General features: G+C 37.8%; 5 protein-coding genes and 1 pseudogene across 5 annotated transcripts; all 6 read left to right on the top strand.

Moving 5' to 3' along the window:
• Window positions 1-51: 51 nt before the first annotated feature.
• LOC145890390 (cytoplasmic dynein 1 light intermediate chain 2-like) lies at window positions 52-1,648 on the top strand. The gene has a single exon (XM_082981773.1). It carries the CDS (start codon window positions 108-110, stop codon window positions 1,428-1,430), a length of 1,323 nt encoding a protein of 440 aa, XP_082837899.1. The 5' UTR covers window positions 52-107; the 3' UTR covers window positions 1,431-1,648.
• LOC145889426 (putative lipid scramblase CLPTM1) lies at window positions 1,648-3,700 on the top strand. Its single transcript, XM_082980748.1, has one exon. The coding sequence runs from the start codon at window positions 1,670-1,672 to the stop codon at window positions 3,467-3,469; it is 1,800 nt and encodes a 599-aa protein (XP_082836874.1). The 5' UTR covers window positions 1,648-1,669; the 3' UTR covers window positions 3,470-3,700.
• Window positions 3,701-6,312: 2,612 nt separating this feature from the next.
• Window positions 6,313-7,724, top strand: LOC145887882 (uncharacterized; annotated as a pseudogene).
• Window positions 7,725-11,355: 3,631 nt separating this feature from the next.
• LOC145906557 (adenylyltransferase and sulfurtransferase MOCS3-like) lies at window positions 11,356-12,802 on the top strand. The gene has a single exon (XM_082993993.1). The coding sequence runs from the start codon at window positions 11,385-11,387 to the stop codon at window positions 12,702-12,704; it is 1,320 nt and encodes a 439-aa protein (XP_082850119.1). The 5' UTR covers window positions 11,356-11,384; the 3' UTR covers window positions 12,705-12,802.
• Window positions 12,803-16,472: 3,670 nt separating this feature from the next.
• LOC145913065 (uncharacterized) lies at window positions 16,473-17,763 on the top strand. The gene is made up of 3 exons (XM_083000588.1): window positions 16,473-16,906; window positions 17,099-17,244; window positions 17,304-17,763. Exons 1-3 carry the CDS (start codon window positions 16,594-16,596, stop codon window positions 17,502-17,504), a joined length of 660 nt encoding a protein of 219 aa, XP_082856714.1. The 5' UTR covers window positions 16,473-16,593; the 3' UTR covers window positions 17,505-17,763.
• Window positions 17,764-19,049: 1,286 nt separating this feature from the next.
• Window positions 19,050-25,396, top strand: LOC145901568 (uncharacterized). The gene is made up of 8 exons (XM_082989304.1): window positions 19,050-19,391; window positions 19,548-19,791; window positions 22,893-23,093; window positions 23,287-23,379; window positions 23,441-23,604; window positions 24,281-24,366; window positions 24,424-24,597; window positions 24,847-25,396. Exons 1-8 carry the CDS (start codon window positions 19,136-19,138, stop codon window positions 24,904-24,906), a joined length of 1,278 nt encoding a protein of 425 aa, XP_082845430.1. The 5' UTR covers window positions 19,050-19,135; the 3' UTR covers window positions 24,907-25,396.
• The last annotated feature ends 1,137 nt before the right edge of the window (window positions 25,397-26,533 follow it).

Raw genomic sequence — 26,533 nt, 5'->3', positions numbered from 1 at the left:
AAAATCACATTGTTTTAAATCTAATAATACTTCATTTACTTTTGTTGCGAATTCAGGGCAACTTATTGAGAAGCTTTGCTTTAAAAAAATATATTGTCATCTTCGCAATGGCTCCTGTAACTGACACCCCTACGATTATGGATAAACACAACAAAAGTGGAGGCTCCAATATTTGGTCTACACTTTTAAGTGACACCTCGACTAATTCTGTAAATACATCTCTGCTGGTAGACAAAAGTATTGTTGTTCTTGGAAATGACCTAAGTGGAAAATCTGTATTGACCACAAAGCTGCAAGGTCTAGAGAAGTCACATCGTGGATCTGCACTTGATTTTCAAGCCATTGAAGTCCAAGATGAGGATGTTGATGAAAGTGGTCTCTGTCGTGTATGGATTGTTGATGGGCATCTTGCTCACAGAAACCTTCTTGATTTTGCTTTGCCCAAGTCCATGGTATCACAGTCAGTGGCTTTAGTAGTTGTGGATATGTCTCAGCCATGGAACATTCCGGAGAGTTTGCAGAAATGGGTTAATGTTGTGTATGATCACATCAGCAACATTGGTTTGTCTGCAGTGGAAATTGATGACCTGAAGGAGAAAGTTAAAAGTGAGTTTTTAAATTACACGGAGCCTTCTGAAGTGGCAACACAAAGCAAAGTAAAATCAACACCATCAGATCAACCTGGTACTGTTTCTGGTAAAGTTACTTTATCTGAAAACCTGGCTATTCCTCTGATCATAGTTTGTACAAAGTGCGACTGCATGGAAACATTGGAACTGGATTTTGATTTTAAGGAGGAGCATTTTGATTTTATTCAATGTTACCTCCGTAGGTTTTGTCTAAGATATGGAGCAGCTTTAGTTTATACATCAATCAAAGAGAGCAAAAACATTGATATTTTAAAGAAATACATTTTACATAAATTGTACAACTTTTCATTTGAAAATATGGCATCTGTTATAGAAAGAGATGCTGTGTTTATTCCTTCAGGTTGGGATAGTGAAGGCAAAATTAACATACTCAAAGACAACTTTTCAAAACTCAATGCGGATGATTGTTTTGAATCTGTAATAGCAAAACCTCCAAGTACAAGATTGTACGTGCAAGACATGAAAGAAGTTACAGCTGATGAAGAACAAGTTTTTCTGAGCAAAGCCCAGGCTGCATTAGCAAAGGCATCTGCATCAGGTAAGGCGTTGGGTGGTTCAAAGCCCATTAAAGATGGTGGAATTAACCCTGTTGGAAGTGTTGGAATGCCTAAACCCATAAAATTGGATGCAAAGCCAGGTGCAAGCAATGAGCGAATGTTGGCGAGTTTTTTTAATTCCCTATTGAATAAAGCTCCTGCTGGTGGTGCTGCCTCATTCAAGTCAAGTAAGACTCCTCTGAAATCAAAATCACCCGCAGATGAAAGTGAAAGTAATTCATAAATAACTCATGCAATGTTGGACTTTTGCATTATCTGTTGATTGTACAAGTTCTTTGTGTTGTGTGAATTAAGCCCCAGTTGTTTGTAACGCTGATAGTTGATTGATGTTTTGTACTGTAGTAAACAATTTATTATTATAATATCTATTATGTGCTTATAGTTGCAATGTGAGATGTGCATACTGTTTATTTGTGACTAAACTTATTTCTCTTATTGTAGCATATTTAAACCAAAGTAGTTATGGCTGATGCTGTTCAAGTTTCTAATGATAATGCCGCTCAAGTTTCTAATGATAATGCTGCTTCTCCCAATGAACAACAAGCAACTCCGCAGAGTACTTGGAATGTCATCAGTGGGGTTTTGTTTCGTTTCTTTCTGATGTGGATGTTTATGTCATGGCTAAGAGGAGGTGGAAACAAGACAGATAATACAGACAAACCTTCTGTTGCTGCAACCAACTTATTTTCGTATGGAGATGAAGTGTCAATTTGGGTGTTCATAAATGAAGAAGAAAAATTTACGAAGTTTAATGATGCTTCCAGTTTACTGTGGGCCGAAGATTCCATTGTATATGGAGCATGGGATACTGGGCCCAATTTAGATGCCACCTACACATTTAATAGTAGTATTGCATTATCTCCAAATGTCCAATCTAATGGCTCTTTGTTTTTGCATGTGTTCTTTACAAAGAGCGGATATGTCCCCGACAAAAGCATGGGAGATCCCTTTTCTGAATATTACACCATGTATATTTCAAAGCAGTTGAATAAATTCAAAAAACGAACAATCAAGAAGACCCAGAACCTACTTACAGGGGAAACAAAAACTGATCCAGAGTTGTTAAAGAGACTGGAAGAGCATGGGAGCAAGGAAATTGTTTCCCACTGGCATCCAAACTTGACCATAAACTTGGTTGCAGATTTGACCCCATGGTCGCAGGGAAAAGTTCCACCACCATTAGATCAATATGTCCGCTTCAAAAAAAATGACCCCATGGTTTATGAACCAATTGTGTTTTTAAATGATTATTGGAATTTACTACGTGATTATGTTCCGATTAATGATTCCCTGAAGGAAGTTCAACTGTGTCTAACTTTTCAACCCATCAGTCTGTTTAAGTTGCAAATGTATGCATCACAAAATATGCGCAATCAGTGGTTCAACATGCTTGGGGAAGACTACGTCCAAGATTCTGAGGAAGATAAGGACTCTTTAAAGGAAGCAATATTGGAAACAAACCCTTATATGTTGGGTCTTACAGTAATTGTCTCACTTGTGCACAGCGTTTTTGAGTTCCTTGCTTTTAAAAATGACATCCAGTTTTGGAAATCCAGAAAAACTCTGGAGGGTTTGTCTGTTCGTTCAGTTATTTTTGGAGTGTTTCAAACATTGGTGGTGCTATTGTATGTTATGGACAATGACACTAATTTCATCATTAAAGTAAGTCTATTTGTTGGCTGCCTAATTGATGCATGGAAAATCACCAAAGTTGTTTCAGTTACTATCGATTGGAATAACCGATGGTTTGGCTTAATTCCCAAAATATCATTTTGTGATAAATCAACATATGTTCAATCTGAAACTAAAAAATACGATCAGTTAGCTTTTAAGTATTTGGGTTTTGCTCTTTTTCCCCTTTTAGTTGCATATGCTGTCTATTCATTGATATATGATGAGCATAAAGGTGTCTACTCTTATGTGCTTAGTATGTTGTATGGTTTTCTTTTGACCTTTGGATTTATAATGATGACGCCCCAACTTTTTATAAATTACAAACTGAAGTCTGTTGCCCACCTTCCATGGAGAATGCTTACATATAAAGCATTAAATACTTTTATAGATGACATTTTTGCATTTGTCATAAAAATGCCAACTTTATACAGGGTTGGATGTTTTCGAGATGACATAGTGTTTTTCATTTATCTTTATCAGAGATATGCGTACCGTGTTGATCCCAAACGTGTTAATGAATTTGGTACCACTGGCGAAACAAACCCATTATCAATTGCTGCCAGTAGTGATGAAAAAAAGGATAACTGACCAAAACAGTTTTGAAGTTTTTGTGTGTCAAAATACTCAGAAATTTGTGTTGTGTGTCATGTATTCATAAAAATATTTGTGTAATTAAAATTTTCTGTGTCGTAATTTAAAACATTCTGTTACTGTTAATTTCATGTTTACATGCTTGTGTGTTTTAACTGAAATTGGTAAAAAAACTTTCAATTGGTACATTGTGTGTGCATGTAATATTGCATAATACACCACCAAAACCTTCTACAAAGTTGGTTAACATTGTGTAGAATATTTAGGAAGGCTTGTGACATCAAATCTACCAACGCACATTCTGGCCAGGGACCCATGTGTAGTCTTAATCCTAACTCGTTTGGTTCGAGACAAACTTTTAAGAAAAAAACTTGTTTGGTTCGAGACAAACTTTTTGTTTCCTTCCTGTTTGTGTAGTAAATTTATCGCACAAAATGTAATGGTTTGTTTTACGCCAGGGTTTCTCCACGGTGGACTAAGGACACCTCTGTAGGAATAGAAACAATTATGATACGCTAAATGTTTAATATTTCACACGACTTACCTGCATGCAGGAACATTTGCATGTCTGCCCAAGACAAAGCCGTAAGCAAAAGACTATCGACGAGCCTATAACAGCGCATGTGGCACTGATGACGTTAAAACAAAATTCTTTGAAATTAGTTTTGTTTGGCTTGTTTTTGCTTTCCATCTTCGTGTGTTTGTGGGTGAGCTTTATAAGCGTCATTGTGGGGGTTCCCGGAGCATAAAATGTTGTGTAGAATTTAAGCCCATTGCCAATTCAACCTTTCAGTTCTGCAACTGTCAGAATCAGGTCGGTTAATATGCACCTTTTTCAAGCAGTTCCAACATTATGACATGAAGTGATTTTAAAACATCGGTTCAATATACAGTCCGGCAACAAATGTAACACACAACCTCGCAGTAAGTATTGTTGTAGCCTATGGGGAAGCTATGGGGAAGAGGAATACGATCAATAGCTGTTTTAGTTAAGTGTAGTTAAAACTAAACAAAGAAAAGTACACGTTTGTTGTAGTGGAGTTGTTTGAAATGCATACAATAACCCATTTTTCCGTTCTTGCTTTTTCGATCCCTGAAAGCGGATTAAGCATAAAGAGTTGGTCATTTAATCCGAGCCAAAATTAGATCCGCCCCTCTCGAATTTGGATCAAATGCTGGATTAAACTAATTCGCTAAAACGAGGTAATTTTGTTTCGTCGTGCTAACTGCAGTGGAGCGCCTGCTATGACTAATGCAGTAACCAGCAGGTATGCTTAGATCAGGGGTTCTTAACCTGGGGTTCATGAACCCCCAAGGGGTCCGAGAAGATGCATTAAGGGGTCCATGAAACGAAATACAATTATCCCCAAAATCCACGTATTTTCCTCTGTCCATAAGGTTTCGCTGTCCACGAATTTTCCTCTGTCCTCGTTTCCACTTGATCAGGCCAAAACGGTAGCCTAACATGCACCTCGAATAGTTTGAGCAATTGCGAAACCGCCTTTGATTAAAACCTAATTTCGACATTTGCAATGTGTTCTTCGCAAAGGGGTCCATAGCTTTTCAAAAAATGTTTTAGGGGTTCGTGATCCAAAAAAGGTTAAGAAACACTGGCTCAGATTAAGAAAGAGTTGCTTGCAATTACGTTCGCTTGCGAACCTTTCCATCAGTATGGTAACGGGCTAAAATTCAGAATCGAAACTGACCACAAACCTTTAACTTTATTTTACACTGAAAAGTTAAATCATAGTATACTCTTATGTGAGTATACTATGGTTAAATTGTTCCCAAGCGTATAAACGTGTGATCATTCTGGCACCGTACTCCGTCACGCATGATCACAACGGCGCAGAACCACGACACGCATGATCCAACCACTGCTTATGAAGATTTAACCACCCTCATTCTGGCAGAATAATTTTGCAAATTTGCCACATTTTGCAAGGTACAACAGGCATTTACTCAAAAATTGGTTTCTTTTGGATTAGAATCAAATTACAGAGATGAGCAAGCATTTCAAACCTCAAAAAACATTTAAACAAATTTTTTCGCAGCTGTATCAATCAAAAAAATCGCGAATTAAAAAAATCGCCTGGTTTTGCGATTCAGCATAATGGCGGCATGCAAAAAACTTCCCTAATACAAAGAATTCTGCTCGGCGTTCTTGCAATAGGTGCCAATATTGACCAATATCACGAGAACGGAAATTTAATGCTCTACCACATGCAATTAACAAATTTGAAATTAAGGTGCCGGATGACCTTCAAATCGCCCATCGAAGACGACCCGCTTTTTGCGAATCAGCAGCATAATGGCGTAATGTCGGCATGCGAAAAACTTCCCTATTGAAACAATTCTGCTCGGCGTTCTTGCAACAGGTGCCAATATTGACCAATATCGCGAGAACGGAAATTTAATGCTCTACCACATGCAATTAACAAATTTGAAATTAAGGTGCCGGATGACCTTCAAATCGCCCATCGAAGACGACCCGCTTTTTGCGAATCAGCAGCATAATGGCGTAATGTCGGCATGCGAAAAACTTCCCTATTAAAACAATTCTGCTCGGCGTTCTTGCAATAGGTGCCAATATTGACCAATATCACGAGAACGGAAATTTAATGCTCTACCACATACAATTACCAAATTTGAAATTAAGGTGCCGGATGACCTTCAAATCGCCCATCGAAAACGACCCGCTTTTTGCGAATCAGCAGCATAATGGCGTAATGTCGGCATGCGAAAAACTTCCCTACATAAATTTGGTGACACCCAAAGACGTGATATTTGAATGGGCATTTTAACCTTCTGACTAAACATTTTTTTTACGCGCTTTAACTATGTCGCACAAGGCTTCTGGTGTAATTCCGCAATTTATAAAAAGTGCGATGAAATTCAAAGGGGTTGGAAAGTCAGACCCGTTGGTCACACCAGGTAATTTCGATGCTACATCTCACGCAGCTACTGAGACAGACATGAGTTCGAGTAACAGCGATAATGTTGATGATTTGCAAGGTAACGATTTGTTCAGTTGCGGTTTGTACGCTACAGGCAGTGCCGCGCCGCATTATTCAACAGCATTATCAAAGCGACTATTAGGCCATTCGCTGCAAATCCCGAATCAACATATTCTATAGCTCAGCCTCGCTCGAGTTGTTTTGCACCCCCTGGAATTAATGACCAGGCCGCATCCATGTTTCTGCCCCGGGATCAGGCACCGTTTTCAACGCCTTGTTATCCAGGTGTGTCCGCACCGCATTTTTCCTCTAGCCGAACTGCACCTTTCACACCTATGGCAGCGAAAGTAAAATTACCCTCAATGTGGCAGGATGCTGTAAAGTTGTGGTTAGCGACTGTTGAAGGTATTTTTCAGAACCATCAAATAACATCTGACGACGAGAAATTCAACTTAACCATTACTTCCCTCAACCAAGAACAAGCTCAACGGGTTGGTCATGTTATTTTGGGTAAGGTTGGTCGTCGCTCTTATGGTGATTTAAAACAAGCCCTTTTAAAGGCATTTGATAGTAACCCCATAACGGAAGTACATGAATTATTTCACGATCTTGCGCTGGAAAATAAGCGTCCAAGTGTACTTTTAAATCGCATGAAAGTTCTCTTGGGTAATTACCAAGATTTAAGTCCAGATGCGGAAAAATTATTAAAAAAGTTGTTTTATGACAGACTGCCTGCCCATATCAGAATGATATTGGCACCTGAATATGGTTTGTCAGTTGATTCATTGGCTGAAAAAGCTGATCACATAATGTTGATTAGCGAACCAGGTAAGTTTCAGTCACAACAAGTGGTTAATAAACAGCATGTTCCACATAACGTCTCGGATTCCAAAAACATTTTTGCCAGCACTCAAATGGTAATAAATGATAATATGGAGAGGCGTCTAAGGGAAATGACCGAAGAGTTACAGGCGTTAAAATCGGCTCAAACTGTAACTTCCGCAACTCCCCGATTTCAGGCACCAAGAGGGCAAAATGGCGGATATCATAGGTCCGGAAGCTTTGCCGCACGCAACAACGATTATCGACCACCACAACGACGAGATTTTACTGCTCGACCACGCCCGAGGCAAACCAACTTTAATGGCGGACGGGACTTCCAACGACCGCGCTTCTCACAGGCGCCACCTTCCGACTTGTGTTATTATCACAGCAATGATGGTTCGCATGCATATAATTGTATTCCGCCCTGTTCTTTTAATCATCCAAAAAACGGGCAGCGTCCCTCTCATTAAGGGTGAACAATGTCAGGGGCGAAAAACATTCTAGCACTTTCACCATTTTTGATAGGAATCACAAACTTAATTTTCTTGTAGATACTGGCAGTGCTTTAAGTCTTATTCCCCGCAACTTAGCGAGTGAATTTTATCCTAGTTTACCTGTAAAAATGAAGTGCGCGCTGGGTAACGAATTTCAATCTTATGGGGAAATAAAATTGTCCCTTAACTTTAGTGTTGGTCGCTTTACGTGGACCTTTCTTGTTTGTGACGTGGACTCTTGCATTTTAGGCGCCGATTTTTTGAATAATTTTAAGCTGCTGGTTGATATAAACCGCAAACGCTTGCTGCGCAGCGTAAAGGCAATAGATGACAAACCCGCCAAACGCTTTTCTACTGCAACTAAATGTAATACTGACACGCAAACCGGCGAGCCCATGTTTCGTCACACGAATGTCGTTACCGTGGAAGGTACCGCACACAAGGATAACGACGAGTTAGAACTTGATCGTTATCAAAGCATTTTGAAACACTTTCCCGAGATAACGCAACCTATTTCATGTGATCGACCTGCAAAGCACAATGTAATGCACCGTATAGTAACTGCAGGTAGACCGGTGTCATGTCGGCCAAGAAGGTTATCGCCTGAGACACTACATGTCGCCAGAGAGCACTTTGCAAAACTGGAAGAACAAGGTATTGTACGTCCTTCCTCTAGTCCGTGGACTTCTCCTTTGCATGTTGTTCCTAAAAAGGATGGTAGTCTTCGCTTCGTAGGCGATTACAGGATGGTAAACGTATCAACCGAAAATGATTCATATCCGTTACCGTATTTGCGCGATTTTACTAATAATTTGCATGGAAAACGGGTGTTCAGTAGCCTTGACCTTCTTAGCGCCTATTATCAGGTCCCGGTACATCCGGATTCCATCCCCAAAACTGCGATAGCAACACCTTTTGGAAGTTTTGAATTCTGTCGTTTACCCTTCGGATTGAAATGTGCCAGTCAAACGTTCCAGAGGTACATCAACCAAGTAGTAAGTGGCTTCGAAGAGTTTTGCTTTGCATATGTAGATGATCTATTAGTTGCAAGCGTAGATGAAGAAGAGCACGAAAGGCATCTTAGTCTTTTATTCCAGAGATTATCAGATTATGGAATTTTAATAAATGCGAAGAAAACACATTTAGGCAAAAGTGAACTTGACTTTTTGGGACACCGAGTAACAGAACATGGTTTGAAGCCTTTGAAAAATAGAGTAGAGGTAATACGTAATTTTCCCAGGCCAGAATCCGTCACGCAGTTAAGGTCATTTTTGGGAATTTTTAACTTTTACAGGCGATTTATACCTCATGCGTCAGACACCCTACGTCATCTGAATGTAATGTTAGGTAACGAGCCAAAGAATAGCAAAAAGATGCTAGAATGGAAGCCTGAGGCAGTCAATGCATTTGAGGACATAAAAAAGAAGTTCAGTGATCAGGTCCTTCTTCATTATCCTCAGATCAATGGCAAGTTCTCGTTGGTTTGCGATGCAAGCAACTTTGCTGTAGGCGCGTCATTGAATCAGAACAATAAAGGCGTATGGGAGCCCATTGCATTATTTTCCAAGGTTTTGAATAAGGCACAAAAAAGTTATAGCACGTTTGATAGAGAGTTGCTAGGAATTTATTTAGCGGTAAAGCATTTTAAAGATATACTGGGAAGGAATTTTAATGTTGTTTCAGACCATTTACCTTTGGTTAAGGCTTTCCGCTCTAAAACGAGTAATTTTACGCCCAGGCAACAGCGTCACATGGATTATATTGCTCAGTATACAAGCGATGTAGAATTTATGAGTGGTTTTCAAAATGTAGTAGCTGATGGCCTTTCACGAGTTGAGATTAATGCAATTTCACTAGCTGGAATTTGGGCGATTCTACTCACCGGATGGGTCATTAAAGTCTACGGACGATTAGTCTACGATAGACTGATGCAGCTTCGAGCATCGAACGGAAATGAAACTACAGAAGGTAATACTGTGGCATCTGACAGAAATCACGCGGAACCTTTATACCCTAAATTGATATAAAGACGGACTTTGCTCAAACACAGACATTTCATTCATGTGAGGTGGCTGTAACGATATATTGATTTGCAACGAACCGCCTGACTTTACCTTGTGTCCCTTGTAAGTAACTGCCAGAATCGTTAAAGGAAATTGTATAACAGTTATTCTAGATTCGACATTAATTGCATGTGGTAGAGCATTAAATTTCCGTTCTCGTGATATTGGTCAATATTGGCACCTATTGCAAGAACGCCGAGCAGAATTGTTTTAATAGGGAAGTTTTTCGCATGCCGACATTACGCCATTATGCTGCTGATTCGCAAAAAGCGGGTCGTCTTCGATGGGCGATTTGAAGGTCATCCGGCACCTTAATTTCAAATTTGTTAATTGCATGTGGTAGAGCATTAAATTTCCGTTCTCGTGATATTGGTCAATATTGGCACCTATTGCAAGAACGCCGAGCAGAATTGTTTTAATAGGGAAGTTTTTCGCATGCCGACATTACGCCATTATGCTGCTGATTCGCAAAAAGCGGGTCGTCTTCGATGGGCGATTTGAAGGTCATCCGGCACCTTAATTTCAAATTTGTTAATTGCATGTGGTAGAGCATTAAATTTCCGTTCTCGTGATGTTGGTCAATATTGGCACCTATTGCAAGAACGCCGAGCAGAATTGTTTTAATAGGGAAGTTTTTCGCATGCCGACATTACGCCATTATGCTGCTGATTCGCAAAAAGCGGGTCGTCTTCGATGGGCGATTTGAAGGTCATCCGGCACCTTAATTTCAAATTTGTTAATTGCATGTGGTAGAGCATTAAATTTCCGTTCTCGTGATATTGGTCAATATTGGCACCTATTGCAAGAACGCCGAGCAGAATTGTTTTAATAGGGAAGTTTTTCGCATGCCGACATTACGCCATTATGCTGCTGATTCGCAAAAAGCGGGTCGTCTTCGATGGGCGATTTGAAGGTCATCCGGCACCTTAATTTCAAATTTGTTAATTGCATGTGGTAGAGCATTAAATTTCCGTTCTCGTGATGTTGGTCAATATTGGCACCTATTGCAAGAACGCCGAGCAGAATTCTTTGTATTAGGGAAGTTTTTTTGCATGCCGCCATTATGCTGAATCGCAAAACCAGGCGATTTTTTTAATTTGCGATTTTTTTGATTGATACTGCTGCGAAAAAATTTGTTTAAATGTTTTTTGAGGTTTGAAATGCTTGCTCATCTCTGTAATTTGATTCTAATCCAAAAGAAACCAATTTTTGAGTAAATGCCTGTTGTACCTTGCAAAATGTGGCAAATTTGCAAAATTATTCTGCCAGAATTCTGCCAGAATGAGGGTGGTGAAGATTTGTTTCCACTAAAACCCCAATAAGTGATATTTGTATGTTTTGGCTTACGTAATATGATATAAGTATACTGTGGTTAAAAGTACTCATAAATAGGACAAGCAAAGCAGATTGCAATCTAACAAAATCTCTGGTTTAAATGTAGTAGGCCTACTCTGTATAGAATAGTAGCTTGTAGCTGTGCGTATTGAGTGCTTTGTTTTGCCGTCTGCTGTGTTAAACCAATTTTGTACCACAACAGTGTATGATAGGCTTGGGTTGTAAAGCAACTGAAAGTATGCAAAATTCTGAGAGTGTCAATCATGTTGCTTTGAGAAAAGAGTTTGAACAAGAAGATATAAGCAGATACAGCAGACAGATGATTCTTCCTGAAATAGGCATCACTGGTCAAGTTAAACTGCAGAAATCTAAGGTCATAATTGTTGGTGCTGGGGGATTAGGATGTCCTGCCATTCAATATCTTGCATCTGCTGGGGTTGGATGTATTGGAATAATAGACTATGATGATGTAGAAACTAGTAATCTGCATCGACAAATTTTGCACTCGGAACATGGAGCTAAACATCACACTAAAAAGGCTGTATCAGCTGCTGATGCAGTCCATAGACTTAACTCAAAAATAGTTGTTAAAACACATTGCGTAAAACTTGACAAAAATAATGCACCTGGAATAATTGGTGGTTATGATATCGTTTTGGATGCAACGGATAACGTTGTCACCAGATATCTTTTAAATGACATTTGTGTGCTATTGGGAAAACCCCTTGTTTCCGGAAGTGCTCTTCGTTGGGAAGGTCAACTTACCATTTATAACTACAAGAGTAACAACAGCAAAGGACCATGCTACCGATGTTTATATCCAAATCCACCTCCACCTGAAACTGTAACTAATTGTTCCGATGGCGGTGTAATGGGTGTGATACCAGGAATTATTGGCTGCATTCAGGCATTAGAGGCAATAAAAATTATTGTAAATATTGCTCCTTCATATTTTCAAAAGCTCTTAATATTTGATGGTTTATCATGTTCATTTCGAAGTATCAAGCTCAGAAATCAACAGTTGGATTGTGATGTATGTGGTGAATCACCAATCATTTCAGTAAATAATTTACCGGATTATGAATTATTTTGTGGTGCAACTGCAACTGATAAATGTTTACAACTCAAAATATTGCCGAAGGATAAGAGAATAGATCCAATTGATTACAAAGAGAAATACCTGAACAAGCCAGAAACTCATATTTTGGTTGATGTAAGAGAACCTGTTGAACTTGAAATATGTTCATTACCCAACACACTTAATATTTCCGTGAAAATTTTAGAACAATGTCAAACTGAAATGCAAGACAAAAAAGATGTGACATATTTTGGTTCAAAGTTAAGTATATTAAACCAGGCCGTGTGCACTGTGAAACGGGCATCTAATTTAAAGGTAGTGCCTGTTGTTGTTGTATGTCGTCTTGGAAATGATTCACAAAAAGCTGTTCAATTTTTTGATACATTTGTTCAGTTTGATACTGCAGTGCATTTCTGTGACATGAAAGGTGGGTTAATGAATTGGGCTGAAAATGTGGACAAGTCATTTTTTAAATATTGAAATAAATGTGTTGGTGACACGAGATGTTTGCTTTTGCCATATTTTGCCAAACAAATGTTAGGAATTGTGTATTAGGCCAATCTTTTCTCCATTCAGGACGCATATTGGTATTTCTATGAAAATAAGTCTAGTGGCGGGATATGTCCACCGTGTAGACGTTTATCACAATGGAAAGGGCACGTCACAGAGCAAACCAGTGATGCATAGGGCTCAATTTTTCGGTTGAATGAGTGCACATCCCTGTGCTGTTGTCATGGCGAATTTTAGGGTGTTTGGGAGCACAAAATTCTGGCTGTATATGTGGAAAATTGAATCGTTTAGGTGGCCGATCATTCATAGTTTCATGAAAGATCCATCCAGATCAACAAATTTTGATCAAAATTAGTCACTAGAAAAATGGTTTAGCCACCCCCTGGGGACATTTGCCCCCCTGGTTAGTCAATATTTTGACAAAAAATGCAACATAAATTGGAACAGAAAAATGAATCGTTTAACTACCCACTCATTTGCATTTTTTTGTAAGTTCCAACTTTTCTCTATGGAATGGCATCAAATTTAGTTGCTGAAAAGGTGTCAAAGCACCCATCAACAGTCATTGGGAAACAAGCGGAACAGTCTAGATGCATTACAGCAGAGGGCCTTGGAAACAGGATTTCTCCAATTTAATACCATATAGGTCCTTCATGAACTAGTTGCTGTGGATGATGAAGGTTCTTTATGCAATTCCTCTTGAAAATCCCCTCTAGATTGCATTGTGCCATTATATCATTGTAGGCATGTGCCGCTAACAATGACTTGAACCACGGGCAAAAATCCAGGAGGGGGCTATAGGGGACATCCCCAACATGTTGGTTCGTGGGGACGTAATATTGACCCCCCCCCCAATTTTTTTTTTGATGTTGGTTGTTTTTATTTATACACCAAAAAAACGTTATCGTCGGCCCAATTAATTTTGAATTAAATGTCCTATAAGTAATAACTACGTAAAAAATATCCAGGAAGAGTGAACAGTTTCTTTTTTACGACATTTGCGATTTTCGTCACTTACCTTTACAATAAAGTGTGGCACGCATCCGGATAGCATGAAATGTTTTGGGATGCATTTGTGCACCCAAGTTAGATGTACTGGCTTCACTGCTTTGTGTTCCACGCAGTACTGGATTATTGCGCTAAAGAACAAATCATCCACCAATTTTTCGAAGTCCGGTTTGTGCGTGAATTAATTAAACTTTCGATGCGATAAAGTGGTTGTCTTTGACCGTGTGTCTTATTTCTGAACTTACGACATAAAGTTATTTGGGTGGCCTGGACTTTTGGCCGACCCCGAGGCCTTGTTTGCCTGATTGTTTATCTGGCCCTGGTTCCACTCTACAACATTTTATTGCAGCGTGTGTGACGTCACAGTGAATTCTTACGTTTATCGCCAAATTCTTTTAGGGTGATTAATCAAGGTGTATGATTGTGTGTGATGGTAATGGAACGTTTGGGCCAAAGGCCGCATTTGCTCCTAAAGCCCCACCCCGAATTTTGACTACGCTGCGAGTCAAATTTATGTCGTGCGCTGTGCGGAAGCCGGGAAATGTGCCATCAGTTTGAATTTGCAGTTCATGAGAGCCGCATTGCTTGGTGCATTCACTTGCACTTGCATAAATGTAGTTGATACGTTGTCAGCGATTGAATCTCAAAAGAAATTTTGTACAAACATTTATACGCTTCATAAAATTTTGGCGACACTTCCATAATCACGACGACATCTGCTAAAAGGACATTCAATGGTCTGTGAAGCGTGCGCAAAGTACCGAGTTTCCAAACGCAAAATTGAGTTGGCGAAATCAGAGAGGAAATTAGACATGCACTAAATATTCCACATCATAACAACCGAACCGCTTGTGGCACCGACTGAATAAAAACTTATATCGATATCGATCACTTTTCGACCTTATTTTCTTATTGCTGTTTTCTGTATACGTTCGATTTTGATTCAGTATATTTGTAGGAGCAGTACATCATAATAATACTCTGAATTTTTTCATTGTGATAAAATGTCAAAGGCTGTGGAAGAGTTTTTTCAAATTTGAGCCTGCATGGCTAGAATATTCAGTTGAACTAGGGAAGTCCAAAAGTACTATCATCACTTTGCACATAACGACGTTACAAAAACTTAATTCCCGTTATTGTTTCGTTTTTGACATCAAACTCGGTTTTCGTTTTTGACATCAAATTCGGTGTGCAAAACGGCAATGAATAAAATAATTTTTCGCTATAAATTCACCGTTGTAAAAAAGATTTGTTTATTTGTTGATTCATTGCCGTCTAGTATCGTGCAAGATAATTCTAAATCCAGTTTTCCTACTTGCTTTCATGAACAGCTGATTTGTTCATTTTACAAAACCAAAACTGACGGATGAATATTTTCATCATTACGTCTATTTTCCAGAAGCTTATAAAACGCACAAATCTTTACTTTATTGTTGTTCTATATGGTGATTTAACAAAAACGTAAAAGTTTGGGATGCGTCGCGGGGCATAACAAACATTTATAAAGATTGAGCTTCAGCTCGCCAACATTTATTCAAGCCTTTGGGACGTTTCAAACATTCAGTTCTTGGTCTAATTGAGCCTCTGGTTCGCAAAATAGCAAATAGCGTTGCTAAATTAAAAAAAAAAAACTTCTTGACTGTCGTTTTGCTTGCAAATATCTATAATGGGTTTTTGTATGAAGATTCTATTAGAGGGTATAATGTTTTTTTCGTAGTCGATTATATGATGTACCTATACTCATTCTAAATACAGAACGTTTATCAATAATATGCTGAATTGCATATAATTTTCACGATATATAAATAAAAAATAATGGCATATTTTAGAAAACCTGCAATCATGTTTTTGTTAGGTTTGTTAGGTCACAAAAAATTGGCCCTGCTGATCAACTGTCTTACATAAAAAAGAAAAAAAAACTGCGTCGAGAATAAGAAGAGTAGCGAATGAATGGTACTCTACTCTGTGACTAGTGATCAGATGCAGATATAACTTATTATTATCAAAACTTGCAGATATAACTTATTATTATCTTGCCGATCTTGTTGCCCTGTGAGGAAAAATCAGGTCTCACAATAAAAAGAGGTGCTTGAAGATAAATGTGTTTATTGGTGTAGATAAACAATTTAAGGAGTTGTTCAAATTTTGCCTAAATTTTAAAAGACTTAATTATAAGGTCTCAACAGTGGAAGCTTAAGAAATCATGATGTTTAATGTATTCTGGGTGTTCACTTTTCAACTTTGTGATTTCATTGGCCACCATTTCATTGTTTTTGTGTCTGATGTTGTTTGTCTGCGAAGTAGGTCTTACGCAACAAAATAATCGACTTGTAATTGCTTGGTCAACTACAGTATATTTCTCCAAAGCTGCTTTTTACGGTAATATTCTTGCCCACACAGGTCTTGGCTGCAACACGACCAACTTAAATGATTGATATCAGATCTTGTATAAATTGGTTGTCAAAAGTCTGCGCAGTTTTTCAGAGGTTCACATACATTGTAAACACTTCTACAAATGCTATAAAGTGATGTGTCGACACGAAGTCTCGGAAAATCCAATTGCCGGAAATAGTCGAAATAATTAATAAAACTTGTCAGCTAATGAGAGGTAGGCCTACATGTATTGACGAGATGCTTGAATGGAAGATGGAGGACTTCGATAATGTTTGTGCGTGACGTCGACTTTAATAAAAAATTTGAAACAAAGAGCACGTGCAGTTTGGTAATACATCTGATATCAAAAGAGATTATTGCAGGTAGTGACAAGCAACTGAAGACAAATGTTCAACTTAGATACATCTGCTTGGCCTTTCCTGTAGCTACGATTGTTGCATGTATATTGACAATTGAAATGTTGGCTGTAGTGTTGTCGTTGCGTACAAAACACGAAGAACTATGCGAAATGCCAAGGGAAACAAAACCTAGTCGCGTTGGGAATGCAGAATTTTCAACAATGATAAGGAAACTGGAATTTTCGATTCCGAAGGCTCAAGGAAATTTGTCCAAGCAACAATTTGTATTAAACAGAACGAAGAGAAGTTCAATATCATGGCTACGCCATACAAAGGTTTACGCATATTTACGAACTGCTGCTAGGGTGATGTGGATTGATAATGAGGGAATTGTTACTGCTCCCATTTTCAAAGAAAATGATTCATTGCGAAGTAAGTATTTGTACCACAAACTGGCTTAAAACTGACATGAAATTGCTCCCCTAATTGTCGGGTGAGACCTCCTATTTTATTGATGTCGACAGGCAACTGTTAATTTTGCAAAATAGTAATGACAATTTTTTGCATGGTTGTTGACAAACAAATTATGTCGTTACAACTTTAGTTACATTTATTTATCTGCAGTCTTTGAACTAATTCAATGGGAGTCAGGAACTTTTTCCCTGCGTTTTTCTGATGTGAATGGTGGACGAATCCAATACATTGTTGCCGATGCTAGGCAAAGAAAATTAAAGGGTTGTCGTGACGAACATGCGTCCAACTGTGTTGTGGTAAGGTTGAGAAGTTGCAGCGTTGGTAACATACACAAACCTCCATGCGTTTTATGTAGAAAAAAGGAGAATTGTACGTTATTTCGACTCCAGAATTTCATCTTAAAAGAGAAGTTTCCAGTCAAAGACCAATGTTCTCTCTTCAGTTCGATACCAGCGGCCCGAACAAGTTTGTGCATGTCAGGCAAAACACTGGAGAAATTTTATTAAAAAATAAACATTTTCGAACTAAGTTCCAAGTTATTGATGCAAACTTTTAGCAAACCTCCTGCCTCAACAACCAGAAAGCATTTTTTATTTCTGTGCAAAATCAACGCTCTCATTTTGACCAGTGACGTGTCTTCAAGCTACAATGTTTGCTGTTTTTGAAGTGTTTTTGAGCACCGAAAGACTGACCTTTACGCCCAATTTCTCAAATTCGTAGTTTTGTACGGCAACACAGAACGTGCTGGTTTGCATTTGTTATTGTGGAAAATTCGTTCTTGAATTTATTTCATACACTGGCATTCTTTTCTACTTCTGCCACCTCTGGTTCCGGTACACTCCTAAAGTGTTCTTTCTTCTTTTCAACTTCTTTTTTTCTTACAACTATATACCATTACAATACATTTCCGATTCTTTTCTTTGCAAGGGTAAGTGCAGTAACGTAGACCGCAGCAATTGGAAATGTTCAATCTAATAACTTAGTATAAATCGAGGTAATATTAATGAGAGTAAAAAAGATCCTTCTATTTAACGCGCCATGCAGTACATGGCTGTGTGTATGAACGTGGCAATTTTGTAAGTTATGAAATAATAAGCGAACTGTAGGCCTATAGCCAGGATAATCGCATTTGTAAGTAGCCTCGTAAACTTAAACGTATAGCTTAATATGTTATGAAGTGGGTATTCGCAGGTCTGTGGAGTTGGCTCCAATGGTTATTTATCCACATGTAGTGGAAATTCCCAATTTGTCCATCAGTTTCCTTTGTATTTGAATTACATACACGATATATTTTGTATTCTTTGTATTTTAACAGTTGGTTGGGAGCGATGCAACAAGGCTATGTAGGCTACTTCTGGCTATGTTTTAGTGTTTTTTGGACTGCTCGTCTAGTTTTGGCAAAAATACAGAATTTTTTGTTCAATATGTGCATTTTTATTTTAACATTTAAATCTTTCTTCGTTTGCTTGAAATTTTGTATTTGCAGAAACTGAGGATGTGCGTGCAGGCAAAATCGATTTTTCAATAAAAAAACAAGTGACTTCAATCTTAAACATGATGTTTCAAATTATTGAAGAAGCATATGGGACTAATAGACTACATATATAAGAAAATACTATAAATAATCCCAAGTCGTCTGTTTTTCTGCTATTCTGTTGCTGAGTTTCCGTTAGCCATAGAGAAAACAGGCGATTCAAAGAAAACAAACCTACATATATTACGTAACATAAATTTTGATTGACATTTTATCATATGATAATTCAGAATTTAGAAATACAAAGTACTCACAGGCACTCACCTACGATAAGATGCAAACGTTTAATGCAGGTAGAGATCTACAGTTTTCGTTTTCAATTTTTCGGGAAAAATGATACCAAAACAAGATAAATTAAGTGTGCTTTTGCAACAGGCTATGGGCACAAAATTTTGCACTGTATTTGAGTAACAAAAATCGATATACCTAAAGTAAAATCGAAAAATTTTTGAAATAATTCAAACCAAATTTTAACGTATTGGAGTAAATCGGTTTCGTTGTTTTTTTCCCCTGTCTAAAAAAATTTCAAATACTGCCACTTAGGTCAGGGGTCAGGGAAACCAATTTGTTTGTGTTCAACCGAAAGACGTACGGCGTGGGGTTGCGGAAAATCTCTTTTAATCTACGCGTGTAGCCGGAGTTTAACGAAAGAAATGTCCGCGATACAGGGCGTGTACAGTATTAATGTCAGTAATCGATTCGATCTCGGAAATGTGGAAGAGGACGAGTCGGACGCTGATGAATTAATCGATCCCTTAGAACGGTTAAAGCAGCTCGAGGAGCAGCGCGAACGCGAGCGTGTACAAAAAAAGCAGGAAAAGGCCCAACACGCCAATAAAAAAACACAAAAGAAAGCGGCGCAGTTTAAAGAAAACAAAGATTCGAATATAACCAAAAAAGAAAATGCAGGTAAGCTTACAAACTTTTCAATATAGAGTGTTAAGTGCAATTCACTGCATGACTATTGGTGTTATAAGTTGGCTGTAATTGACAACGTGTTGTTTTTCAACTTGTGGCGGTCCATGAACATGCATAATGATTATCGTACCCTCATTTAAATTTAAGAACCTCAATCCAAGTCTGTTGCAACCAAGCCTTCCAACCGTGGTCCGAGGAAGGTTAACACTGATCGTCAACATGAAGGTGATGAAAATCGAAGACCACCTAGAAGAAGAAATGATCAGCATGAAAAAAGGGGTGGTGGAGACCGGTTTGGTGAGTCAAAACACGACCAGCTCCCACCAAGTGCAAAGCCCGATCAAAATGTAGATGGAGACAACAGGGGAGCTAAGCGTGACCGCACAGAAAGGTATCTTTTGAAATACTTTTCATTCAAGTTTCCTGAAAAAAATTTTTGTAAATGCCATTTATTTCAAACATAATTATCATCGTCTCCAATAAAGGGCTCCATGGCCAGATTTTAAACATATATATATGTATACAGTTGAAGAGAATTTACATGCGTAAATGCCAACTTTCCAATCTGGTATTTTCACAACTATTGTCTGTGTGACCAATAGGATACTTTTTTCATTTTTTTTATTAATTGGGAAGAAATAGTTAATGGTGGAAATCAGCTACACCATTTAAGTTGGAGATAAACTATGAGACGTTCCAAATTCAGGGTCTCCAGCATAAGGGGTGGTGTTTCCATCTTTATGTCCTAACTAACGTCAAGGAGATTTAAATTTTTAAGGAAAGTTTTTCTACTTTTCGCTTTTGAATTATTTTTAATTCGGGTTGAGCTTTAGAATAAGGTAATGTCTGTGTTTGCGCAAAATTGCATGACATTATGAAACACTCCAATACATGTTTTTGCAATAATACATATACATAAATTTGGGTAGCCAAGAATCATACAAACCAAACCAAATTTGCATGCAGTAGCCCAGTTAGCCAACATGTTTAACAACGGAACCATGTATGGTTTTCAGAAAGCGCAAAAATTGGTTCACAGTGAGGAAACTGACATTCTATTGCAACAATGTGACCTCAGCAAAATAAATATTTTGTATTTTAACGTTGCCCAAATGAAAATGCCCCATTGGTTTGTAACAATGCATCATGTCTGGCAACAATGTTTTGTGTTTAGGAGAAAATTTGTTTATTTACAGCTCTAATTTTCTCTCGTTATTAATTGCCTGGATGTGAGACTACAAGCGCATCTTTCTCCCTATGTCACAGCACAAAATTGACTCTGTGACTAAATAACTGAAAGTTTGCAGACCTAAAAGACCCAAGTTTTAACTAAAAAGTGATTAGATTTTTATACAAACAAAAGTGCAAATATTTGTCTGGCATAAATAAAAATAATACTATAACTGTTCAACAAGATAAATGACTACCAGAAGTCACACATGTTTCCACCACTGATATATCATAACACATCCACAGAGAAATACAGTGCATCTCAAAATAGTTGGCACCTTGTTTATACAGAAAAGATAATTGTCATGATTGTATCTATGCCTTTTAATCAGTATCTACTAGTGCCAGACTAGGAATGTGCCAAAGGGACAAAGATTCGGGTTCGTGCGAATCCGAATAATTAGAAACATTTTTCGTGCGAACCCGAATATATTCGCATGTAAGTGTGACGTCAATAATAGTTAATCGTTTGCATCACATGCGCAAGTATGTTGCTCCATCAACTATTGTTTTGGTTTCATACGACAAATAAATTTGATTTCTGCCGAGTCTATACTATTCCTCAGACGAACAGTGGCCTTTACCGCTAGTGTTTAGGAAAAACGATACTTTGATTGACATAACGTAATCAAGCCGTTAGATCATGATTGACCAAATATAATGTTGAACAATACAAGACTTCCGTTGTTTTGTTTTCAAATGCGCTTCTGTATTTTGGTGACGAAAACCCGTGTTACGAGCAGCGCCCAGAACTATAAAACGACGTTAGACCGCCGGGATTTTGCTAAAATCGCAACAGTATTTTCGTCATGGTTTGTTCAATCGTGGGGATAAACCAATAACAAAAACGACTAAACCAGTTCTCTTGGCGTTATAAGCGGTGTGCTACCGTTATTGGTCATGCGAAAAAGACAAAAACTTGGGCGGTTGTATCACACAACCATATTATGCTTTAATAAATATTCGCATACGAATCTTGCGCAATATTCGGCTTCGCACGTATATGAAATCTGTGCTAATATTTGGCGAATCTATTCGGGTCAGATCAGAATGTTGGCACCATATCCAAATACTGACACTGAATCTTACATGTGTCGAATCAAATTTTAAGCAATTTTGCTTGGAATCTTGCATTGTTATTTATAAATTTTACAGGATAATGGGATTGTACAAAGCAAACATTGGAAAATTTAGCACTGTCCTAACGACATTAGCACAAAATTATGTAGCAAAAGTGAAAATAAAAAATTAAACAGGGTAGTGAGGAGTGTATGCATGCAATATATATCAGTAACTAAACTGATATATGGAATCACCCTACTATCATTAGTTGTGGTTGAGCTTCAGAAAATAATGATCAACATCTCTGCAAAAACCATCGCATATTAGAGGTTAACATAAATGCATTACTTACCTAAACATGAAAGTATGTGTATTACTTTTACGGTGGTAGGTGCACCAACTTTTTTTCTGCTTTACCTTGGAAAAGATGTGTAAAGACACTGAATTAAAACTGGTTTAAAACTGGCATTTGTCTGTTACAAGCAAACAGCATTTCTCGTCAGGTTGCGCGCTGTCCCTTTATGGGTCAGAATTCTTCTGATATGTAACCATCATGTTGCTTTTGTGAGGGTCGATTAAAATGGCAATGTTAACTAATGAGAACCAATGCTTTATTGCACTTTGCCATACATATAAAATGTATCCTTACACTACTACTTATGACAATCCGGGGAAAAAGGAGATGACTTAACACTACACTAAGTATTTCAAAACGATTCAAGTAGGGTATTACGCGCATCTGTAGGAAACCACAACACATAACCTTTTGCATTCGTGATGTTCAAAGATGAATTTGCCTAATCTCAAACACACTGTCACGCTTCATTTGTAACAATCAAACCAAAGACCTAAAGTGTTTCAATCGTTTGCTCAGTTTATATATATTTTAATCTTTCTCTGGACTAGATTCTATTAATTATGTTTGTTTGGAAATAATTATATTGCACAAAAATTACTCGCTTATTCCTTAAACAGTGCAAATGGAATGGAATGAGTGACTTATGAACTGTCACTATGTAATAATTTGATAGATATCTTCTCCACTTTTAACATGCAATGCCCAAAGTAAATAAAAACTTTTAACTGCCAGGCCCAACTATTACAGTGTTATTGTGAATATTTTATGCTTATTATAGTTTTTAGGCAGTTCGAAGTAATTGAGAATATAATGTTTATTAAAAGTGGAATTTTCTATCTAAGGAGTGAAAGGATCCGTGGTGGAAGAGGTGGTTTCAGAGGAAACAGCGGTCAACGAAATTATCGCAACAACTATAGAAGTGACGGAAGAGATGATCGCGGCAAACGTGAGTTTGATAGAAGAAGTGGAAGTGACAGATCCGGTGTCAGGCCGACTGATAAAAGAGATGGTGGAGGATCTAGAAATTGGGGAACACCTGGAGGGTGAGTATTGTTAGGAATAAACCCCAAAAAATATAAAATATGGATCAGTATTCTTGAAAAATGATGCAGAAAAGAGATGCAAAGTTCACAGCAAAGGATTTTTATATTCCCATAACATGTTTGTGGTTATGTTATTTGAAAGATATTAACTGCATTTTGTTTTTGCAATGTCATTTGTGTAAGTCTGTCACAGGGAGATCGAAGAATCGCAGAACACTGCATTGAGTACTGAGGAAGTTACCAATTGGGCTGACCAAGTTGACAACGAAGAACAATCTGAAAAAAAGTATGACAAATGTCACCCAAGGTTTGCTGTACGAGTTTAAACTTTGAATATTGTTTATTAGGAATGTAAAACCTCCCACTACTGAGAATAAAGAAGAAGAAGATGAAAAGAATGAAAATGTGAATGAAGAACCGGCAGAGACTGAACTAACGCTTGACGAGTGGAAAGCACTGCAAAGTTCCAACACAAAGAAATTGGAGTTTAATATTCGCAAGCCTGGAGAAGGTAATAATTGGTGCTAAGTGATGCAACTAGCATAAATAAAGGGGCAGGTATAGGAGTATCTTGGTATTTTTTTTAAAAGTAGGGTGTAATTTTTTTGGAGAAATTCATCCATTTACAATGCTACTAGTTGTGGCAAAGCTTTACAAAACACTGACAATCATGTAGTGCATTTAAATAATACGTTGTTTGCAAAGTAATGGATTGCTTTTGTGTGTGGTACATGTATATACCAGTTTTCTTTGCCTTTACTTCACATGTTCAAAACATGTTCAACCAAAAATTGTTTCTTGTAATATTGCCTGCAATCTCTCAGTCAACATTTTGTGTGTTATTTCTAATTGGAAGTTTTGAAGGTTCGTATTCACTACTGTTGCATTTATACTACGTATTACAATAGAAAAAAAGTTTGTTCTGCCACACAAAGTTTTCACCTAGGAAACCGCCACTTTGACAACGTATTCAACAGACAAAAGATTCCACAATTAAATAACAAACAATGCCTGCATGAGTAATAGTGTGTGTTTGAAAACAAAACAACGTATGTTAGGTTGGCTCATTTATATGAACAGTGACAAAGTTTCCAATTCCTACACCATGTTAATTTGTCCAATAAGTGTTCACCTACAAAATCCACAAACTAACACTTCTAATAAAATTGTTTGGTTCGTTATTGCAGGGGAAGATAATGCAAAGTGGAAGAACATGAAAATCTTGCATGCTGTGTCAAACAAAGAAGCTGCAAACATGGGAGCTGGGGCAGAAGTAGGAATTACATTAATAAGTGTTGATTCTGTTTTCATAAAGCGTTTTTTGGTGCAGGATGGTCACAAGCGCGCAGCTAAAAACTTTGTTGAGGTTGATATTCGCTTCACTGATCCAACCAGAGGTCAAAAGACTGGAAGAGGTCGTGGTGGAGGAAACAGGGGTAGCAGATTCGGAGGAAATCGTGGTAACAGGGGAAACTCTACTCCAGGGGGTGCATATAGTAGAAGTGTAAGTGTTATTTTTATTGTCATTTATGTTTTTTTGTGTGTTAGGACAACCCAGAGCTCTGGTTGGCTTCGTTAAAAGTAGTTGTTATCAATCCTCTCCTAAATCAAATCTGTTGCATGTCAGAAACCTGCTGCTGTATTTTGCATTGTGCTGCAAAATTTTGTTTTTTTTTAATGTAAAACTACCGAGTTTTTGTTTAAAAAATTAAAAAATTTGCGAAGTTTAAAGTGTTGTTGTTTTGTGACATAGGGACAACAACCTCCAGATGTGTTGAATGAAGCAGAGTTCCCTACTCTTCCCGCCGCCTAACGTGTGGCCACCTTAATGCTCGTTGGTGTGAACTTTGATGGACGAAGTAAACATACACCTGAATTATGAAACCAGCGAACAGAACCACTTTCAGAACCTTGTAGCCACGCTTACGGCAACTTCTTTCGTCGTTTCGTTTCTGCAATGTTCATTTTACCGGCCTATGCTTTGTGTTGCGTATCCACCTTCAGTTGCTATTTGTGATTTAGTTTTAGCTTGTCGTCTTCTGTGAATGCGCACTCCGCATTATTGTCAAGTTCCAACAAAACTGGCGGTGAATACAAGACGGGGCAATCATGGAAGTTAAACGTCTTGTTTTAAAGTAAAACCAATCGGATTGTACCGTACTTTGCCCTGTTTAATGTGCGTTTTTGTTGGTATGGACTGATAATAAGTTGTGGCATATTTGGTAACTGCGTGTAAAAGCTATTGCTGTAAAGCGGCGCCAACACAAAAATACATTTACGATTGAAGTGGAATATCGAAATTTTCTTTGGACAAATTCTAGTCTTGTTACGACCGGATTTATTCAGTATTAGATTTGCGCGAAAAGGAAATAACGACTTCCATGATTTAGTCACTATATTATGACCGTTGTTATTCCAGTCCGTCAGGAAAATAAGACTGCCAGGCACTGGTTAATGCTACTTTTTCATGTGGATAATGTTTTACTGAATAGTACGAAGTAATACTTTCTTGTTTGATTGTTTACGAGTGGCGAAGAAAAGATCAATGATTTTCATCCGAAACTAGAAGGCAATTTTAAACTTCTAGGAAAACCCGGTGTGTCAGTGTTAAACGTTTAAAATATTCACCCGCACCTATTTGCTTTTTATTCACGTAAGTTATGTGAACGACATTTTATATCTGTACAACATTTATTCTAGCTAAAGTTGTCAAAAATAAGGACGGTGTGGCAGCTTCATAATAATCAATTTTATAAAGTTGCGTTAAAACATGCTGTAGCATAAACTGTACCAACTTACCATCACGATACTTTCTATCGCCTACAACAATAATTTTGACATAAACATGAAAATAGAAATACTACTTCTTGTAGCACTAACTTGGTCCCAAATTAAAAGTTGGGTAATATTCAGCAAATAAGAATCATCTGTGGAAGAATTCACTGTCTCACTTCGTGTAGGAGGAACCGGGTTGCTTTTACTCGATACAAAAGCAACCATGATCCTGACTCAAAGTAAGTAGCTTTTATTATAGTCGTCCAAACGACTGGTTTTGATACGCATTAGTTCAGTGTACATGAACCGCGGGCGCTGCTACTCCTATTGTTGCGTGAGAATCGTTATCGTATTCACAATTCTTGGAAGCTATTTACTTCAAAGATTTTTAACTGCAGAAATAGAACAGAAAGCAAAAAGTAGGTCGAAAAGTTGGTCTTCTAGCTAAACCATACAACTATGTGCTTTGTAAAAACACTACATCCATATACACTTCTTGCGAGCACATCATGTTGTAAACATTTAAAGCTATGTCATGTGTGCAACAGTAGGGCGGAAATAATGCAATTGCAACCAGTTTTTTTCCTACTATTAAAACCAGAAATTGACCAACCAGGGTAACAGCTAGAAAATTATTTTATGATCTGTTGATATTTAACAAAATT

The sequence above is a fragment of the Ascidia mentula genome, chromosome 1 (assembly GCF_947561715.1).
Source record: "Ascidia mentula chromosome 1, kaAscMent1.1, whole genome shotgun sequence".
Taxonomy (NCBI): domain Eukaryota; kingdom Metazoa; phylum Chordata; class Ascidiacea; order Phlebobranchia; family Ascidiidae; genus Ascidia; species Ascidia mentula.
This window is presented reverse-complemented; position numbering and strand designations above follow the sequence as displayed.